Below are 21900 nucleotides of genomic sequence, written 5' to 3'. Positions count from 1 at the left end.
ACTATGTCACAACATAAAAATCATTATTCATATTATTACAGGGACCACCAGACTCTGCATCTTATCAGCGAGGCAGTTTGGAGCCCCTACATCAGTGACGTAAACAGATTTACATTTGCAAAGCAATTGCACTAATGTCATTCAACATTCAACATAAATTCGATGCTTTCCCATTAGGGCTCAGTAAGGGCTTATAACAATAGCCAACAGTGAGCAAAAAGAACAGTGAGAAAGAAATGTCTTTGCATAAAAATAGTTTTATTTTTTATGCTTTCAAACTAGTGCAAATACATGCAAACTGAAAACAGACAACCCTGTAAGCAGAAGCAGGAGCTTCATATATCACGTCCACAGAAATGGCCATTGATAGGTTAAACATCCTTACATTGATTTGACCTGGTCTTGTTTCAGTTGTCCTCCAGTGGTCTCTATCCCCCCCCCCCCCCACCCCCCCACCCCCCCACCCCCACCCCCACCCCCACAAGGTACAGCACAGTAGGCTGGTTTTGCAGTGGGATGCTAACCTAAGCCCAACACATAAATGTGCCAAAAGGCAAGTGATCCACATGAGCTCCTCTACATCCATTTATCCACATTTATTATTCAAGAATACAAAACCACTCAGTCATATCCGAGCTCAAGATTCTCTCGCTCACCCTTCTGTTCCTCTGCCACATAAAACATTCATCCCCCTCTTTTTTCAGAAACAATGCTTGGAAGTTGGTACACAACATGTATGCACTGATTGCCTTTAAATCCTTAACCAGTGAGACTACTGACCAAATAGGTACAAAAAGAAAGTTATGGAATTTCTGAATTGTGAAAATGCATCGGCTTGAGTTCCTTGTGCCTCTACAGCCTACTAAGCATCAGGATTGAACTGCAGACCCGCAACACTAAAAGCTACATTGTGTTTTCACTGTTCAACATTTACACAGCTGCAACCTGTAGCAACCACAGTCTCATGACCACCTTTGCACAGGAATGCTTTATTAAACCACCAGGACTGAACATCTATGGTATATAAAATAACATGGCTGACGTTCAAACACTTGAACAGGGTGATTGATGGGTAGAGTTGAATGTATTGACACTGGGGTTTCATCAAGTCTCTGAGATGCTGCTCTGCTGGTCAGTAGCAGATAATTGGCTCTCTTTTCTGCACTGAGGCGTTGCATCTGTCTCAATCAGATGGCAGATTTGCATAGGCGTCTAAAAAAAAAGCAGTGCCAACACAAGCCTTTAGTTCCACACAATCGAAGAGTCACTGCCATCCAAAGTCCTGCCCTGCCATTTGATAGAAGCGCTGGTTATGTGGCTTGTAGAAATCCCTCAGTCTCTGCATCACCTCTGGGTCTATGGAGGCGTGCGTCCTCCCTTTTGTCTTCCCCAGGCAGTGAGGCTTACTGCTTCCCTCCGGCTTCTTCAGGCAGGGGAAGCCTTTCGTTTTGTTGAAGTAGAAGTGCTTGTCTGTGACAATTCTCTGGAGACCCAGAAAGTCCTGGACTTTGCCCAGTTCTCCGGCTGGGTCTGAGATGAGCCTCTCTCCACTGACCAGATGGATCTGAGTCCTGGGGAACCAGGCTAGCCAGCGCTCCATGTGTTGGGCGTACAGGCCGATCCACAGCGGGCTCCACAGAGAGTCGATCTGACCTAGAGACAAAGTTACAGCAGGCAGAGAGAGAGCAAAGTTCAGGATTCTTCAAGATCACCATTGAATTCTCATTTATATAATCAGCCTGCCAAAACACTATTACTCAATATGAATACTATTTGACAGAAATGCTGCATGTCAAGGATAAGGGAACGAAATAAGAAATGTGCAATATTCATTGGGCTCAAATCATTATGTCCACACTACAGCAGGCTTGTGGGATACTCCCAGTCAGCAGTGATGAGTATCTGACAGCAGCGGTCTGAGGACAGCTCAACCTTAAACTTCTGTCAGGCTGCTGGGGGGAAGTGTTAAGACAAATCTGCTCCACAATGGCTCACAGCTTACAGGACATGAAAGATAATCAGCTAACATTGCTTTAGAAGCATGTGATGGACCAACAGTATATTAGGCAGGAGTTGTCATAATGTTTAGGCCCAGTGCCCCGGATAATGAGCTTCAGAGTTGCTGGTAGGTGAATTTGTTCTACCTTTAGCCAAGCTGGCTGTGTTCGCTTATTTCAAGTCTTTGTACTAAGTTAAGTTAACCATTTCCCGGCAGATGAGAGAGTGATACTGATCTTGCCTGTTTTTGGCAGAATAAAATGTTACGTTCTCCCATTTAGCATTGATGTACATGTGTGTCGATAATAATAAGGGCTAAATAAACTGTCATTGTGTTATTGAAGCTGAAAAATAGCAGTCCTGTGCAGGCAGCGGTGGGGCGGAAACTTTGTTTCGCGCGGTGCACTGACATGTCATTGTTCCTGCTTTATCCACTTGATACAGGTTGGTAACTGTGAATAATCTATAATTTTCTACCTCAAAAGGCCGCGCTTTATTAGAGTGATTGTCTGTGAAATGTTCAGTATTGAAATGTTGTTGAAACAGTTACATACATAAAGACAAAGAAAGTTAGTTGGTCTCGGCGGAGTTTTCTCCTGCTGACGTCATCGCGAGTGCCGCGAAAATGGTCTGATAAGTAGAAAAATAGTAGTAAAGTGTTCTGAAAGCTCCCGTACACTATGAATGTTTAATATTTACATTGTTTATTGAGATTAACAGGATTTACATGTACTTAGTACAACTGAGTTAATACTGTTCATAGTGAACACTGATTGTTAATAACATGAGAATTGTTGTTCTGTTAAAAATATTTTGCTACACGTTAACATAAGCATTTTCTAGTATATACATTTCAGTAGCCTGTAACTATTACAGAGGCAAAGTGTCAAGCTTGGCAAATTAAAAGGGACAATATGTACTAATTTGGATGATGCTGAAAATAAGCAGCAGTATTGTGGCCAGTTGTATACTGTGAAAATTAATGCACTTTAATGAGTACAAGTGTTTATTGGACCAAGAAAAAGGTCACTGAGGATGTGTTTCTGGCAGAATTGGTAGCACATCAGAATGAAATTGTGCTTTATTGGAAATGTGAGAAACTGGAATGCAGTGATGGACTTTAGCGAACTGAGGACTCAAACAAATATGAAAAAACTGGAATGTGTACAACAGAAATGTGTTTATGAGCTTGGTTCATGATTTCGATGTGTTTAATAAAACATACACAGAGAAACAATCTGGAAAGAAGCGCGGTGCACTGACGTTTCATTGTTCCTGCTTTATCCACCTGATACAGGCTGCATACACACATTTGTTATTGTGGACTCACGCTTGAGACCCGTAACATAAGCAGTATATAAACATTTAGTAAATAGTTTACAACACACTGTAATGTAGTTATAAGTAGATACAAGTTTATATTTGTGTACTTGTCTCTTGTGGACAAGTGGAAGCTACTTTATGAAGAGATAATCTATGACAAAGGAATATATAATCGTTTATAAACAGGGTGAAAGGAAGCTCCAACAACAGATTCGGTGTACCTGTAGTGCGGTTCTTGAAGGCCAGGCTCTCAAAGGGAGGGATGTCAGGAGTCTTGGAGATAATCTGTGTGTAATCAGATATGGCTCGGGTCACAGGGTCACGGACAACCACAATCAGCTTCACATCCTGCGACATGGCGTGGACTCGTGCTGGTGTTTCCACAGTAACAAAGTAGCGGGGTGTCTTCTCCATAACAATCTGGCCATCCAGAGCTTTGGGCATCATACTTCTGGGAGTACATTGAAATAAACAAGTTAATTTCATACTTGTAGAAAGAGGTACTGTTCAGTTTTTACCATTGTAAAGCTCATATGATATATGTTATTCAATATAAATGAAATTAACCAGTTATATAACAGATAACATAACAAAAAATCTGTCTTTTCAGGGAGTTAAAATCAATTTGACATACACTACTGTTCAAAGGTTTGGGGTCACCCAGGCAATTTCATGTTTTCCATGAAAACTCATACTTTTATTCATGTGCTAACATAATTGCACAAGGGTTTTCTAATCATCAATTAGCCTTTCAACACAATTAGCTAACACAATATACCATTAGAACACAGGAGTGATGGTTGCTGGAAATGGGCTTCTGTATCCCTATGTAGATATTCCATTAATCATAAAAATCAGCTGTTTCCAGCTAGAATACACATTTACCACATTAACAATATCTAGATTGATTAATTTAATGTTATCTTCATTTTTTTTAAACTGCTTTTCTTTCAAAAATAAGGACATTTCGAAGTGACCCCAAACTTTTGAATGGTAGTGTCTGTCTGTCCTTCAGGTTTAAAGCTCTTCTTCATTTAATTTAGGACCAGGAAGTTTATTTCATTTAGAATCTATTGTGGTTAAAATCCTAAATACAATAAACTGAAAATGGTATAAAATACAGCACAATCTATGTAGAAAACAAGCCATGAATAATGGGTAACTTGAAAGCATTCTTCTATAATGTGGTTAACATAATTTCAAAGGACCATTTCATCATTTCGATACACACTTAACCACTTTATTTGAGCGTTCCTCTAAACATGGACAGTTAACTTAGCTGAGATACAGACTGGCAGCATTAAGACTCATGCACAAATTTTAAATATGCTAAGCTAACCATGTCCCAGTTCCAATTTCATATTGAACAAACAAATATATAAGCAGGGTGTTGGCATTTTTATCTAACTCGTGGTAAGAAAGCTAAAAGTTGCATTTTCCTAAAAGAGTAACTTTTAGCTATTAGCTTAGCTTTAAAAGACCTACTTATGGGTAGGCGCAGAGTTAAATTGGTTCAAGTTAAGACTGCATACAGATGTTTTCCTGAAGAGTTGAATAAACTGTGATAACCCTGCCATGTCATATCAGAGTGTACAGTGATCACACACTCACACCCTCATCTGACCCCACACTCTGTTAGTCACTCTGACACACACCATCCTCTGACAGCCTGAGCAGTGACAGCATGTCCATACAGTAGGTCTGCAGTGTTTCAGACAAACAGGCAGGTGACGGCAGCTCTGCACAAACACAAGAGTCTTTTGCTGAATGTGCCTCACTCTATTCACCTCAATACCAGAAGCCCAGCAGATGGGACTCATTTAGAGATAAATGACTCCAGAGGCCCCACAGGACCATTTGGGACTCAGGGACATCTGCCAACACACCTGCCACACCTGAATGACTGACCAAATACACACAGCCGCAGCATGGTCATACACAGCTTTGAATCAGCACATCAGCTTGTTTAAATAGCCTCTCCATAACAGCTGATCAGGTGAGAAGTGAGCTTAAAAAGATCAAAACCAGGAAAGCTGCAGGTCCTGATGGAATCAGCTCCAGACTCCTTAGAGACTGTGCAGACCAGCTCTGTCAGGTGCTGCTGCACATCTTTAACCTGAGCCTGAGTCTGAAGAGGGTTCCTCTGTTATGGAAGACTTCCTGCCTGGTTCCTGTCTCTAAGACCAGGAACCCCAGGGAGCCTAACCACTTCAGACCTGTGGCCCTCACTTCTCACCTGATGAAGACCATGGAGAGGATCGTCCTCAAGAACCTCCGTCCCCAGATGACCCAGTATCTGGATCCACTGCAGTTCGCCTACCAACCGAACATTGGAGTGGATGATGCAGTCGTCTACCTGCTGCACAGATCACTGACTCACCTGGAGAAACCCAGCAGCACTGTGAGGGTCATGTTCTTTGACTTCTCCAGTGCTTTCAACACCATCCAGCCTTCTCTGCTTAGGGTGAAGCTTGAAGGAGCGGGAGTAGACTGTCACCTGGCTGCTTGGACCATCGACTACCTCACCAACAGACCACAGTACGTGAGGCTTCAGGACTGTGTGTCTGATGTGGTAGTCAGCAGCATGGAGGTCCACAGGGGACAGTGCTCTCCCCCTTTCTCTTCACCCTGTACACATCGGACTTCCACTACAACTCTGGGAGCTGTCACCTCCAGAAGTTCTCCGATGATACAGCCATTGTTGGGTGCGTATCTGAAGGGGACGAGCGGGAGTACAGGATGGTCATCTCTGACTTTGTGGACTGGTGTGAGCGAAACCATCTGCAGCTCAACGCCAGTAAGACGAAGGAGATGATCGTGGACTTCCGCAGGAGGAGGACACCCCGGACTGCACCGGTGAACATCCAGGGTTTGGACATTGACATGGTGGACACATACAAATACCTGGGTGTTCACCTCAATAATAAACTGGACTGGTCACACAATACAGAGGTCCTGTACAAGAAGGGCCAAAGTCGTCTCCACCTGCTGAGGAGACTGAGGTCCTTTGGAGTGTGCAGGACTCTGCTTAGGACATTCTACGACTCTGTGGTAGCGTCTGCTATTTTCTATGCAGTGGTCTGCTGGGGAGCAGGGAGCACTGAAAGGGACAGAAAGAGACTAAACAGACTGGTCAGGAGGGCCGGTTCTGTCCTGGACTGTTCCCTGGACTCCATAGAGGAGGTGGGTGAGAGGAGGATGTTGTCAAAGCTCACATCCATCATGGACAATCCCTCTCACCCACTGCATGACACTGTGGGGTCTTTAAGCAGCTCCTTCAGCAGCAGACTGAGACATCCACCCTGCAAGAAAGAGCGCTATCGCAGGTCCTTCATCCCATCTGCTATAAGACTTTACAACATCAGCATCACTGGCTGATGTTAACATAAACTGGACTATATCATTACCACCCCAAACCATAAAATTTGCACTGACATTCTTGCACTGCACATCTCTGCACTTTTAAACTTTATTTTTATTTTTTCTGTTAAAAAATTTTGCCACCCTTGTATATATTGTAAATAAAGCTGCTGTAACAATGTAAATTTCCCCTGAAGTGGGGAGAAATAAAGAACTTTATCTTATCTTATCTTATCTTTAAATACCTGCATTGTTTTAGCTACAAATTGTCTATACTTTATACTGTATTTCTGATGACTGGCTTCAAATGTAATGTATACAGTCCATATACATGTACTTTTTTTGCATACTAGGCAGTCGTTGGTTTTCATTTATAACACAAAATTTCAAGAGTTTCCTAATGGAAACTAATTGCTACTCTTCATGCACTGATTTCATTCAGGTATGAATGATAATCACTAGTTGTCTAAAATGGCGGAAAAACATTCAAATTTGTAAAAGAAAGCAGCTTAGCAATTTCAAAATTGTTGCTGCAATTTCCATGAATATAATTTCTAGTAAAAGGGAAAATAAAGTGAAAACAGAGTTTCAATGAATATGGATTTCTGAATATCAAATTTGATGAGCAAAATCTTCAGAAAAAAACAAACAGCCACCTGCCTGATATTGTGTAGGCCCCATTCAAACTGTCAAAACAGCTCTAACCGGTCGAGGACTCAAGAAATTCAAGAAGTTAGCAGCAGATCCTTTAAGTCCTGGAAAGTGTGAGGTGGAGCCTACATGGACCAGACTTGTTTTTACAGCACATCCCACTGATGCTTGATCAAACTGAGATGTGCAGAAATTGGAGGCCATGTACATCAAACCGTTCCTGAAGAGTTATTCAGTATTGCAGAGATCATTATCCTGCTGAAAGAGGCAACTACCAGAGATTGTTGCCTAGAAAGGAGGTACATGATCTGCAACGTTTAGGTAGGCGGTATGTGTCAAAGTAGCATCAACAACATGTATAAAGGGTTTCTTAAGGATTTTTGCTGTGATGTATAATAGCAGTAATAACATTTTATTAGTTAGTACTTCAACATGGAGCTTTCATCATGGACGTCCACCTGCACTGACCGAGCAGTTTGGCGCTCCAAACTACACAAGGGACTCAAAATGACAAAGCAGCAAATCTAGAGAAACTGAAGAGATGCTGGAGACGCCTGTCTACCACTATCTATAAAATCTAGCTGATCTTCTTCTGCATACGACTGAAGCTGGCCTGAACGGAAAAGCTACAGGAGCTCTTCTATCGGATAAGACCACACGGACCAGCCTATTCTTCTCACACACATCAGTGAGCCTTGGCGCCCAGGACCCCAGTGCTGGTTCACCAACCATCCTTTCTTACAGTTACAGTGATGCTGCTAATTTCCTCATATTGTATTTGCCAAATGCTGAAGCTGCACTAATTGATTTTTTTCAGTTTGTGTTTTTGTTGTTATTGTTGTTTGTTTGTTTTGGTCCCTTGTGAGTAATGAAGCAATCTGTAAACAGATAATTAAGAAACAAACACAACTGAACTGCAAATTAGCTTGAATTCAGGGTTTTGTTCATGTTCTCCTCAGAAATATAAATCTAGGGTTCACTTTCCTTTCAGATCTGCTTTTGGCCTTTACTAGCTCCTACGAAAAAATATTCTATTATGTTTACCAGCTGGTTGTTAGCTTTGTCTTTCTGTTGTTTAGTGCTGAACATTTCAGCTGGACAGGTTGAGTAGGCAGCGACACTGAACCATAGCAGTAAAACTGTTGCAATAGAACCAGAACAAGGAGCTGAATGGCACTAAAATGCTCCACAGAGGTCACAGTAGTGTAGTTTGGAGTTACACCACTGTTCAAAAGTTTGATGTCATTTAGAAATGTCCTCATTTTTGAAAGAAAAGCACTTTTTTCAATGAAGATAACATGAAGTTAATCAAAAATACAGTCTAGACATTGTTAATATGGTAAATGACTATTCTAGCAGGAAATGATTTTTAATGGAATATCTCCATAGGGGTACAGAGGCCCATTTCCAGCAACCATCACTCCTGTGTTCTAATGGTACATTGTGTTAGCTAGTCGTGTTGAAAGGCTAATTGATGATTAGAAAACCCTTGTGCAATTATCTTAGCACATGTATAAAAGTATGAATTTTCATGGAAAACATGAAATTGCCTGGGTGACCCCAAACTTTTCAACGATAGTGTAACTCAATCTTCTGATCCACTGTCATTAAAAAAAACCTTAAGTAGTGCAGCTTTAAACTGTTCACCGTCACTCTCACTGTATTATGTGAGGTTTTGTTTTTGAATTTGTTGTCTCTGTCATAATAAGAAAAGTCATTAGTGGATATCAAGGTGCCTTTGTTATTTTTTTATGCAGTCTCCTATTTTAGGGATGTATCACAAAACAAAGTCAATTTTTTAAAAAAAAAGGTTCCCAAGGAGTTATAAATGGAACCTTAATAAATGGAGGACAACTGCGACAGAACAGAGGGGACACACACACTCAGCTGATAAAAGTGAGGACAGGATGCTCTGTCCTCTGGTATCGGCTCAAGTTTCAAATGCGCCTGCAACACAGCCTCCTGTCAATACAGCCACCCCCTACGCCCCAAAGTGGCCCCACTTCTCTAAATCTGACAAATACACACGCACACACACACACACACACACACACACACACACACACACACACACACACACACAGTGATTTCATTTGATCTATTCAGTGTGAGGCAGAGCTCACCACCACTCTTAGCCCGAAGACTTCCCTTTTAACTCCAATACCAGAGCAGGAGGAGCCACACAGTCTGTTCCACACACACACACACACACGCACACACACACACACACACACACACACACACACATGCTGCAAAACACAAACATACACTCATTATTCACTCATTAGTCAAGCATTTGCCATCATGATACTGTTGTCCCAGTGGACCCATTTCTCACAGTCTAACACACACACATACACGTATAAAATGACACATTTAAAGGAGAAAAATCACACACGCACACAGACATTGTGAAGACATAAAGGGTGGGTGTGGTGGATTTTTACCAGACCCTTTAAAGTCTGTGTGTGTGTGTGTGTGTGTGTGTGTGTGTGTGTGTGTGTGTGTGTGTGTGTGTGTGTGTGTGTGTGTGTGTGTGTGTGTGTGTGTGTGTGTGTGAGTATGAGTGTGCATTTCAGAGCATTTGCTAGAGTGTTTTAAATGAAAGGGGTAGGTAACTGATGAAGGAATGATGGGAGTGGATACAAACGCGCCTCCATTAGCAATCTGTTTGTGCAGAGCCAAGAGCCAAGAGTCCCATACCACTACCTAAGCGCAAAAAGCTAATTGCTGCCCCTAAGAGCACCATCAAAAGTAAAGATCCATTATAAATATGCTTCTAATATAGGGTTAGCACAAACTTGCTAATTGACAGACAAAATAGCTGTTAGTTTTTCTAATAACTAAATATGGCCTTCTACCACTTTTGGCAGAGAAAACTTTGTGATCCTGAGGACGTGCGTCTGTCACTTCAGTTTCATTTATGCCTGAATAAACGAGGACTGGAGGTTAAGTTATGCAACACTTTCTGAGAATTACAAACAATGTCACTGACTGAGTTCAAGCTCAGCAGGCAAAGCCAAAGAATAGTAATTTGGCTGATATTTTCAGCAGAACAGGAAACATCATTATTTATATTTTCACATCCATTTTCTACTGTTTTATAATTAGTCCCTTGTGATGTAATATTTTGGTGTTCAATAGGAGCAGAGACACTCAGCTGGCTTTGGCCTCTTTTGGAAAATGAAAGGAGGCCAGAGCCTCGTTAATAAATAAATATTAATATTTATCAGATAAACTGACCACATATTAAAATGTTTTCTATGAAATTATTCATTTTCAAAATACATGAGTCACATGACCTAACAGCAAAGGGACATTTTTGAACATTTACTATATAAAAAAAATAAAAACATGAAATATGAGTCAATTTCTTTTCTTTGTGAATCGGAAAAGTGCTGGCAGGCCAGTTATAAACCTATTGCAGGCCTTATTTGATGAGCTGTAACATGAATATCACCGAACTAGAGGATATTCTAGTTATTCAACTTTGTAGCTGAGTCACACACATTTAAATATGGGACATTTAAAGTATACTATATAGTGTGAGGGACTTTGTCAGTGTAACATATACCACATGTATATTTTTGTTTTCACAGCCTTGTAACATTTTGAAGGTTTTGATGAAACTATCATCAGTAATTTAGTAATGCAGTTAGTCTTACTTTTCATTTCTCAATTATATATAAAAATGATAAGAATAATTAATTCATAAATTGTGTGTGTTAGTTTATTCTGCTCATGAAGAAAAATATAAAAAGGGATGTAATTCCAGAAGTGTGGTTTTTGTTTGTCAGATAAACGTCAATTATTTCTATACATTTTGTGACTTGGGAAAAATGAATAACTGAATTTGGTTCCCTAATCTTTTGAAAATTACAGGACCAAAATAATAATAAATGTCCATAAATCCACTTAGAAATGAAAAAAAGACATTTCTGAATTGCCCAACAACCATCACATATTAAAGTTTGCTTCAGTATTACAGTTATCCACTAACAGTAGTCTATACATCCAGCTATGTCACTGCGCACCATGTAGTTGCGACTGATGATCTCCTCCCCCTGACCCTAACACTTCACCATTCCACATGTGATTGTATTGGTGTAAAATGACAAGCACCAGTGTTTTTCTGTGGCAGGCTCCATTGAAGAGAATCTGCTGCCTTTTAAGGGAACTGATATAAACACAATGATTGAATGACAGGTCACTATACTCCAATGACAACATAATTATGAATACTATACTCTATTTCTGCTAACAGATTAATTAAATGCTGCACACTGACTCTTTAATGGTACAAAGCCATTAATGGATGTAGTCATTCCTAAATAGGCCTACATATTTTCTCTTATTCATAAAAGCATTCCCAGCTCTCTCTTTTTCCACACACTGACTGTAAATAAAGACTGACAACATGACAGCTCCCCACTGAACCGAACAGTGGAGTGACATACCCCCACCATAATGGATTAAAATATAACAGTGCTAACGTGAACCACAAATTTATCGTGTTTGGCAGTGAAAAGACAAATGTCGTGTCACTTCCACCTTTGCTTTTTAAGAGGTTAGCCAGTCGGAGTGCGAGGTCAGTGCAAGATCTTCTCCTTTTGCCACAGCAGTGACTCCTACTGGATGGCTCAGTTTTCTCCACAGTAGGGGAGTGGAATAGGGATAAGGGGGCAGTATTAACCTCCCGTGTATTGGAGCCAAACACTGGCAGGTGAATAGAGCTGGCTGGAGACACTATGTGTTATAGAGGAAATCCCCCCCAGAAAGACAGAAGAATTAAGTGGCAGTTTAAACCCCTTCTTTTAGCTACTTCCTTATACTGCTCATTTACTACTGAGTGTGAGATCAAACATCCAGTATGATGAACAAAGGGATTATCCAGCAGCTTATAATAAGCCTCTGTTTGCCTTTGAGGAACCTCTCTTTTGTCATCCATTTTCCAATGTTTCAGCACACCTCCCTGGTGAATAACCTCAGGCCAGCCAAGGCCACTGGCTATTGATCCTGTGGGGGCTTAGGATAAATACATGTAGGTGGGTGTGGATGGTGTGCAAGCAGGAACAGTGGAGATTACATGAGTGCAGTATGATAGCCTGTATGAAGTGAGGAGGAGATGCTGTAAATGGAAGAAGAGAGACTGAGAATGGTAATACAGCACTGGGCCTCAGCTGGGGCCAAGTGTGGCAGGTGGAGACTGGGGGAGCCAGGACCCTCTGGAGCCCCATCAGTAGCATGCTGTGTCATGTGAAGTGTGTTGTGTGTGTGTCTTAACAATTGTGAAGCAATTGCATTGTTCATCACATATAGCAGCAAATATGCAGGAGAGAATTGTAGGGATTTGATGGTGTGCTGGATCAAAGATGTAAAATCTGGTCTGTTTATCTTTGATGTTTGATCGAAGGAAGAAACAATAGCCAATCAAAGAGATGCAGCACATTGACCGTGTTTATTATACACACCTGACTGCTTATTTATGAGTCAAATGTGAGATTTGGGTACATATTTGTGTGTCGTAGGCATACATGTGTGTTATTGGGGAACCACTCATCCATTTCTTCTGTATGGGGGACCATTAAGGGGTAGGTCCATTGTGGTTGTGCCCTGTCCACTTCCAGGAGACATCCATCACAGAGGGGCCCCAGACCCCCCTGTCTATGCTTTCCAAGCCCCAAGGGGAGGACCTTAATGAGGGCCGGATCACCCCACCCATCTGGGCCTTATGGTGATCACCTCCAGTACAGTACGGGACAGGATAGACCACACCTGAACCCCAAACAATACCCAGCATGGCAGCAACAACCAAATCTGTTCTTATAGCTCTAATTACTTGACACATCGCTGTGACATTGCACAGCACAAAAACATGTCAAAAGTACAGAACATATAAAATAGCTGATGCCACTCACTTTCTCTCCTGCAGGTCAACAAATCTGATTCATCAGAAAATCCGCCTTTTGTGTTCGCTTCTAATTCCCGCCCACTGAATTCTGCTGAACATCAAATGTTTTGGCAGCCATTCTTTTGTGATTTGCATGGCAATTATACTCCATTGTACAAACACAAAAACACAAGTAGCACCATGTGCTGTGTCACTGCAGGACAAAGCCACCAATGTATGGGTATGAATTTAAAAGCCACCCTTAACGAGTTCAATATGAATTGCAAATGAATCGGCCCCATCAGAGCAGCTGACTCTGAAAAGACAGAACAAATTCAGTCCCCAATTCTTGTCATTGTGTGTTCAGAGAGGAATGCTGTTGCAGCACTAATTCTACAAAGCTAATGTCCTCAGAGATAGAATTCAATTTACAAAATATTGATTCCTTTCAAAAAGTAACTATTCCATAAAATCCATAAAGATACACAAAGTTTGGAGACTCTTGCCATCACATTTATAAATAGTAGCTTTGGAAATTCTCTCATTACAGCCAGACTGAAGGGTCCTGAATTTGATCAAATCTGCAAGAAGTGGTTCTAACAGGATCACAAAGACTTGAGCCACATGGAAAAGCAAACATCACATACTCAAAACCAGCAAAACAGTGAACAAAACTACAAAAAATGAAAAAAACTACAACAGCTACAACAGTTTCGTAGCTAATGACTAACCCTTGGCTAATGCTAACCAGAGGGGAAGACAAAATTAATGTCACATTTTACTCAATGGAGTGCAAGATCTTGAACAGGACATCAAACAACCACCTAAAATATAAAAGGAATAATTCAATTCAAAGAGGCAATTAAGTTTGTTTTATAAAAGACAATTACACAGCTGGATCTCAACTAATGCTTACACTAACTGCAAAGATTAGCTTGTTGGCTGCTTAGTTTACTAACAGTGGTAACATAGGATCCAGGTTTTTAGAAAAATCTTCATTATCCATTTGTCCAAAGCATATTTTAAACACATTTTGAAGTATTAGAAAAAGTTAAAGGAAACAGCAAAACATTTTTTTAAAATCTCTTATTTCACAAAGATTTTTTTTTTACTTTGCTTGCTAAAGGTTTTTGACAGGTTTTGACAGTTAATAACATACAGGAGATGGATTTTATTCACTTAAAAGCAATGAATGAAAGCCTAATTTTCACTTTCTGTTTTTTATTTAAAAATGTAAAGGAAAAAAATCTTAACACAACTAGTGTGAGAGGAGAGAAGCTAGTGACTACATCAGATTTTAAGGTAGAGTAGCATCAGTGTTGCCAACTCCTCAGTAAGAAAAGTAGCTATTGGCTGTCCTAAAAGTTGCTAGAAGTAAATGACGTCATCGCCTAATTTGCATATTTTCCAGTTTGCATGTAATTGTAATCAACGTTGTAGGAGAGAGGAATAACATTGTGGGAGAGACAAAAAATGAGTATAAAACACCAAAATATGTTTTTGAACTAGAGGCTGTGTGAGTCAAATGCAGTGATTTATTTTAGCATGACACATTTTCATTTACATCCCGCTCTGTAAGCCAGGACGGGATCTGCAGCGACTTTGCACATGCGCGATTCATCTGCCGTCTGGCATTCATCTGCCGTCTCCTCTAATCAGACAGTGGGATGCTGTGGGGTTACTAGACTGACCGGCTGTGCTTTGGGATGGGGAGGAGCTCACAGCAGCACATGCTGCTCCTTGAGACAGTAACTGCAGAACAATCCGAACTTTCATGTCAGAGTCTCCAAAACACCAGAAAAAGTCACTAGATTTGTCGCTAGTCACTTTTGACAAAAAAAAAGTCACCAGGAGGACTTGGAAAGTCGTCAGATTTAGCGAGAAAGTCGCCAAGTTGGCAACACGGAGTAGCATCAGTAGTTAAGTCTTGCTCTATGTATGTTTTAGGTAACTTTTACGTGTCACTACCTTCCAGTAAGCTTGAATTAAAGCTTATTTGTCCTCCTTAGTTCCATTTCTCTTTAGCATCAGTCAGTTAGCGTAGCACCATGAATGTAGCCATCATGTCCAAACTTAAAGCCCTTTTACAAGGGTTTTTGTACTTTAAAAGAATGAATACCAAGGGAAACAAGTCACTTGGAGACTAGAGTTTTTTTTTAAACATAATAAGTATATTTTAATAAGATTAGACCATTTAAAAATTAAAAAAAAACAAACTCTGGTTTATTAAATTTGTTAGCATCAGTTTATGTCAGCGGGTTACACATCAGCCTTATTTCAGCCTCCAAACACACAGCTTTGTCTTTGTTTGAAACAAGCATTTTCTTTTCTTTTTTTTCTGTGACTTCTTGGAAATAACTGAAAATGGAACCTCTCAGGTCAAAGCTGTGCCAGTAACTCACAGTCAATAATATATTGATAAATCTCACTGTACCTCAAGAACAAAATACAACCAGCCCGGCTGTCTGGAGGACAAAACAGTCTCTAGACTGTGACAGAACCTGAAGAAGAACTCAGCCATTACACACTAATCACACACACACACACACACACACACACACACACACACACACACACACACACACACACACACACACACACACACACACACACACACACACACACACACACAGCTCTGATGACAGTCCCAAGGGTTGAATCAAAGGTCAGCAGAGATGTGTGAGGTTGCGGTAACACTGACTTCACCCTTAACCTCCAGCTCACCCAAGCCTTATCTCCTCTCCCTGCATTTTATCTGTCTTTTTCACTGCTGGCCTGTCATGCCATCTTTCAGCAAGAAACCATCATGAATGTGATGTGAATTTCCAGCTGAGCAATTTTAATGGATTCCTCTGGAGCTGCATGGAGAGAAAAAGCTGCAAGTGTAACATGACCCCTGTGTGCCTATGGGCGGGGGGGAGTTATGCCAATGTAGGATAAAGCTTCCTGCTAATTGTAACAGAAGCCAAGCTGACCAACGCTAACCGCTCTAATGCTGGAGTCAACCCAAGGTCAGAGTGAGGAGATAGCGCTATCGATCCCAGACAGCACAGTGAGGAGGAAACTTCCAGTGCATCTCGAGGCTCATCGCAGCGCTCCTCCAGATCCAATCTCCGCTCCAAACACCATTAGTGGATCTTTGTCAGGGGCTCTGATCTCAATTACCCTGCTGAAGCCAAATGTTATTTTACTCTCACACAGAAAAAGAGTGATTCTCAGGGAGATATAGTGTAGCTCATCCTCTTTAGTCTGAAGTGATAGGGTCAAATATAAAAAGTATCTGCACAGAAATGTCATGTTGACCCAGTAGGACAACAGCTGACCCCCTGTTTGATATGAAACCTGCACCATTGCCTTTGAGAACTACTTTGGTTTATTACAACCTAGGTCTTATTTTTATACTTGTGGCTATAACTCATTGGAATTGTATTCATGAGGCTAATTGCTGAAATCTAGTAATGTGGCACAAAATATACAGGTTAGCGAAAAATGTTTGGAAACTGTAAACAGGTCATTGTCATATGAATTTAAAGTGAGCTTTTGAGATGCAAACAGGACTTCGTATAAGCAGTTAAACCAGACTGTGCATTGTCTTTAAAGTGGGTTGGTATAAGCAACGTTATGCATGGCCATAATGAACAGAATACAAGAAGCTGGGAAAAAAAAACTGTTGTTTTTAACTGCTATAAAGTCTCTTCAAGATTGAACGGGGGACAAAACTGCAGGAATTCTACTCATTCGGACAAGTTTTAATTATTCTTTTAGCCTGTGTTGGCCAAGCTGTCAAAAGGCGAAAACGACAAAAGTAGCGGCAACAGCTGATCAGCTATTTGAGCTCATTGTTCACTAGGACAGAACTTGACAGAAAAAAGTCCATAAACATTAACTCATTTTACAAAGTGTCAAAAACCATTTCCAGCAAGTTTTTTGAAGAAACTGAGGACAGTTTTTAAAAATTTTGCTGTTTCTATTAACCTTGTCTAAGCAGTACTTTAAAATGTGCTGACACATATGCCATGGAAACAGCCAGTAAAAATATTTCCTGTCATCTGGTCATGTCATCTGTTTTATGCTGTCCGGAGGCTAAGGCAATGAAAAAAGTGGAAGCACTAGATCAGTCACGTGAGTTTCATTTTCTCAAAGTCAGAATTTATTCAGAAAAGGTGTTTCCATTCCTGCATTAACTTTTTGAAGAAAAAAGCCCACCTCAAGCAAAAATAAAAACTTTTTTGCAGAAATAAGTGAATTATTTAAAATTTTGCTTTTCCCTTAGACATATTCTAATACGATACTTTGAAATGTGCATAAATAGTATGTTGCAGAAACATTGCTTACATCTGTTCAAGCCAGCAATAGATTTACCTATGGTGATAAACTCAGTAAGAGTTACTCGCTTTCTGAATTCAGCAGTTATTTTGGGGACAAGTTCTTCGTGACTGGTTGAGCGGGCAACCCATAAACAGGAGCTATAGTCCCCTATGCAGTGGCTATGGATTCGAGTTTGATCCATGGCCATTTGCTGCGTGTCATTCCCTCAATCTTCTACCACGTTTCTTGTCTCTTTCTCCACTGTCCACTGTTTTTCACAATTCATCAAGAGTCTCCCATCTTAGTTTAGTTTCTGATTCATCTTTAATTTGGTTTTCCTTCAACATGAGGTGGTTTAGTCATCTAGTTAAATTGCTGTTTGACAAGTACTGCCTGTCCAAAAAAAAGTTGCACAATCCAATATTTCGTAGGACCATCTTTAGCTTGAAAAATGGCACACATTCGCGATGGCATCATTTTGATAAGCTTCTACAATGTCACAGTATTCATTTCTGTTCAGAGTTGCATGAATTTTCTACCAAGATCTTGCATTGATAATGGGAGAGTCGGACCACTGCACAAAGTCTTCTTCAGCACATCCCAAAGATTCTCAGTAGGGCTGAGGTCTGGACTCTGTTGTGGCCAATCCACATGTGAAAATGATGTCTCATTCTCCCTGATCCACTCATTCACAAAATGAGCCCAATGAATCCTGGCATTGTCATCTTGGAATATGCTTGTGCCATCAGGGAAGAAAAACTCCACTGATGGAAAGACCTGGTATTTTTAGTATACTTATGTAGTCAGTTGACCTCATTCTTTGGGCACATAACATTGCTGAACCTGGATCTGACCAAAGGCAGCAACCCCAGATAATAGCCGTAACCCCCACAGACTTGTGCAGTAGGCACTAGGCATGATGAGTGCATCACTTCATCTGCCTCTCTTCTTACTGTGGTGCGTCCATCACTTTGGAACAGGGTAAATCTGGACCCATCAGACCACATGACCACATGGCACATGAACATTTGTTCCTTGAAGACAATGGTTCACCACTGTCCTTCAGGTTTTAATGATGCCTTGGATCGTTCTTAACCTGATTTTAGTAGTTTTAGCAATCTCCTTAGTTGTCTTCTTTGCTTGATGCAAGTCAATAATTTCACCCTTCTGAAACAGATTAGCATCCTTGGTGCAGGATATGTCTTCCAACAAGGTTGTCTAAGAAATGAGAAGCCACTAGTCACTGCATCAGCTAGGGTTAAATAAGTTGTTCATCACTGCAGTAATTATCCAATGGAAGGCTCTTTGCTTAGTTAAATCCAGGTGGCGACTCTTTTTTTGGACAGGCGGTGTATCATGTCTTGTGTTCATTGTCGCCTTTTGGCTTGCTCTGGGGGTCAGGCATATGGGTTCTGTAAAGTGTCTCGAGACAATTTGACTGTAACTGACGCTATATAAATAAAATTGAATTGAATTGAATTGTTGACTTTGTCCTAGCGATATGTGTTCCAGCTCATCAGCAATTGCTTTTGTGAATTATCATGACTGATACAAAATAATGTCATTGTAATTCTGCCTTTACTAATGTTCTCTGACTTGATAAAGGTTTTTTTTTTGTACTTTCTTTCTCTCAAACATCAGAAACAAAGACACATATGTGATTTGTCTGTCTGTGTGCTCTGGGTGCGCTGTTTGTTATGAACTGGTGTGAACACATCATTAACTCCCAACGTTAAGTGACCCAGAGTCAGAGGTCAATTGACAGAGCTGACAGTGATGTCAAGTGGCTCGACATGCAGCGAGGCCCATCTGCTCCAAGGGAAAGAAGTGACAGTCTGGTGTCACATGCACATCATCGAGTGTCACACACAGAGCACAAAGCTGGTAGACACAAGAGGCCACAGCAGCTTTTTCACTACTTCCTGATTTTCCCTCTGTTTACATCCCACAGCTTTGATGTGGTGATGTGTTTTTCTGTGTGTGAGGTCACATCAACGTAAAAGCAACACCTAGGAAGTAGATATCCAACCTTTTACTTCATCTCTATCATAGGTTAAATTGTTGCTGGCATACAGGCTCCCAGAGCTGAGCCAATACTGTACTGTAAGCTAAGCTGGTTAACTGCAGGCCACACAGTCCTGATTTGGATGCATTTTTAATCTGTCATATTTGGAGCAGTATGTGGATCTATAGGTGCAGGAATTTACAGCAGGCACAATTAGAAAAAAGCAGAATGAGCTTCAGACATGTGAACCCCAGCTTCAACTGATGTACATGTACCTTCACAAATTTCCTCAAACAGTTCTGAGTGACTCCAATCAGAACTGGTTCCTCTAAACCCCCTAAATGTGTCTCTGTTGTCTGAGAATTTCCACGTTTTCACCAAACAGGCCAAGAACAGAGCCACATGACAACAGTAACATCTGGTTCCGGCTCCAGAGATGATTACTCTGCTGCTCTGTAAGAACTCTTGCTCTCTCCCTCCATACTGTACACACACACACACACACACACACACACTGCAGGCACACACATGTACGCATGCACAGATTGTCATAGCCAGATGGCACAGTCTCTTTGACTGTCACCTAAACCTCCGTGGAATAGCTGTGGGTATGTTGGGGTATGCAAACACCACAAAGAGATTCGTTTCTTCAAGAAAAGGCTAGAGGCTCCTAATTTGTTTGATTGTAATATAGAAACTTCCTGCAGCACAAAGTCCATTGTTCAATTTTTTAAAAAGTCATCAATCACTAAGGTGTTAGGTGATCATTTTGTAGCACATTGTGATTCTTTTTAAGTCTGCCGAAAGAGTGAGAATATTTCTAATTTTTGAACAAAAAAATAAAGTAAAACTAGTTCTCTTTTATATACAGTATATCAACGTTGTAAAAGAAAAGAAAAGGCGAGTCGCAATCCGTTTTGAACAGTCGTAATTTGAATGCTGCTTCTAAGTTTGAGTTCATGCGTTATGTGTGCGTACCTGTACCAGTCCAATCCCCGTGCGTAATGCCGGTCGAAGAAGTGCGGTTCGGACCCCAGGGCGCGGATATCCGGATGGAGCCGCAGAAACTCCAGCAGAGCCCTGGTGCCTCCCTTTTTAACCCCTATGATGAGAGCCTGGGGTAACCTCCGGGTGGCTGTCCACTCCTTCCCCGAGCTGTTCGCCTCCAGCCCGGGACCACTGCTGAACGCCACTTCTCCAGCCGCGGTGGCACCGTCTTTGACAGCGGTGGTTCCGTTCCTCTCGTACAGCCATCCTGACCCCGAGGCAAGGAATTCGCGCGTGGGTGACTTGATTTCAGAGTTTTCTGTCAGTTCCGACTCGCAGCATCCAGTGAGCAGATACACCAAGGAGAAGCACAGGATGCTCAGAGAGGATGCGATGGTGAGCCGGTGGAAGAGGCGCCGCAGGTCCGCGCTCGCATGGTGGTGGGGATGATGGTTGTGGTGGTGAAAAGCTGCCATCCCTCAGAGAGCCATACGAGATTAGAGGCCATTCTATCACAAGTTCAGCTCACATCCTAACGCCGTTAACATCCCGACAACTCTTGGAGAGTCTGTCAGTGAGCTTCACCTGCTCTCCTCCTTCATGTCGCGCGTCCGGAGCGCACTGAACACCCCCACCTGCCCTAACCAGCTAATCAGTCAGTAAATCAGTGGAACTAGTTTTTGCGTGACATCCAGGCTGTGCGTCCACTTACCGTGGGGAGAGGAATAAAGCTGTAATATCCGAGCCGGGCTACTGCGGGGATCTCGCTCTCTCTCTCTCTCTCTCTCTCTCTCTCTCTCTCTCTCTCTCTCTCTCTCTCTCTCTGTCTCTCTCTCTCTCTTCCCATTCCACAGGATTACTCTGCCTCTCTCCACCACGGCTCATCTCACTGGGACCCAGGCATCTCTCACTGTGTGTCTCCCTCTCTCTCCTCAGATGCTTTTGATTGGAGTGTCATGGCCTGAGGCGTGTTTAATTCCACTATTATTTATTGGGGGGACTCTGGATAGATTAGATGGAGCACAGACCACCTCACATGTGCCATTATCCCGCTTGTCTAATGTGATCTAGAGGTTTATATTCTGTCATATATTGGCTTCAACTTATACTACATAGAACCCAACTCTTTCTACCCCTAGCCTCACAAATACTGATGCACCTCTTAAAATACTTTGATCAGGGGATCAGTTAGTAAACAAGTATCGGTGCCATTTGGATCTGGGTTTATTACACTCAGCTGACACTCTGTACTCTAAGACCTATGGCATAATTGGCTTAGTGGTTAGACAGCATTAGACTACATAGGGCAGCTGCCAACAGTTGGCTGATCCTGACCCCAAATGACAGTCTGTATGAACCCACATTCAGCAATCACTCA

General features: G+C 41.5%; 1 protein-coding gene across 1 annotated transcript; it reads right to left on the bottom strand.

Annotated features, from left to right (window-relative positions):
• Positions 1–477: 477 nt before the first annotated feature.
• Positions 478–21304, bottom strand: hs3st3l (heparan sulfate (glucosamine) 3-O-sulfotransferase 3-like). The gene is made up of 3 exons (XM_023272843.3): positions 20514–21304; positions 3543–3772; positions 478–1653 (listed from the first exon to the last, which is right to left on the bottom strand). The coding sequence occupies exons 1-3, from the start codon at positions 20996–20998 to the stop codon at positions 1265–1267; spliced, it is 1104 nt and encodes a 367-aa protein (XP_023128611.2). The 5' UTR covers positions 20999–21304; the 3' UTR covers positions 478–1264.
• Between the last annotated feature and the right edge of the window lie 596 nt (positions 21305–21900).

The sequence above is a fragment of the Amphiprion ocellaris genome, chromosome 18, assembly GCF_022539595.1.
Source record: "Amphiprion ocellaris isolate individual 3 ecotype Okinawa chromosome 18, ASM2253959v1, whole genome shotgun sequence".
Taxonomy (NCBI): domain Eukaryota; kingdom Metazoa; phylum Chordata; class Actinopteri; family Pomacentridae; genus Amphiprion; species Amphiprion ocellaris.
Note: the sequence above shows the minus strand (reverse complement) of the source record. Positions and strands in the feature narration are given on the sequence as shown.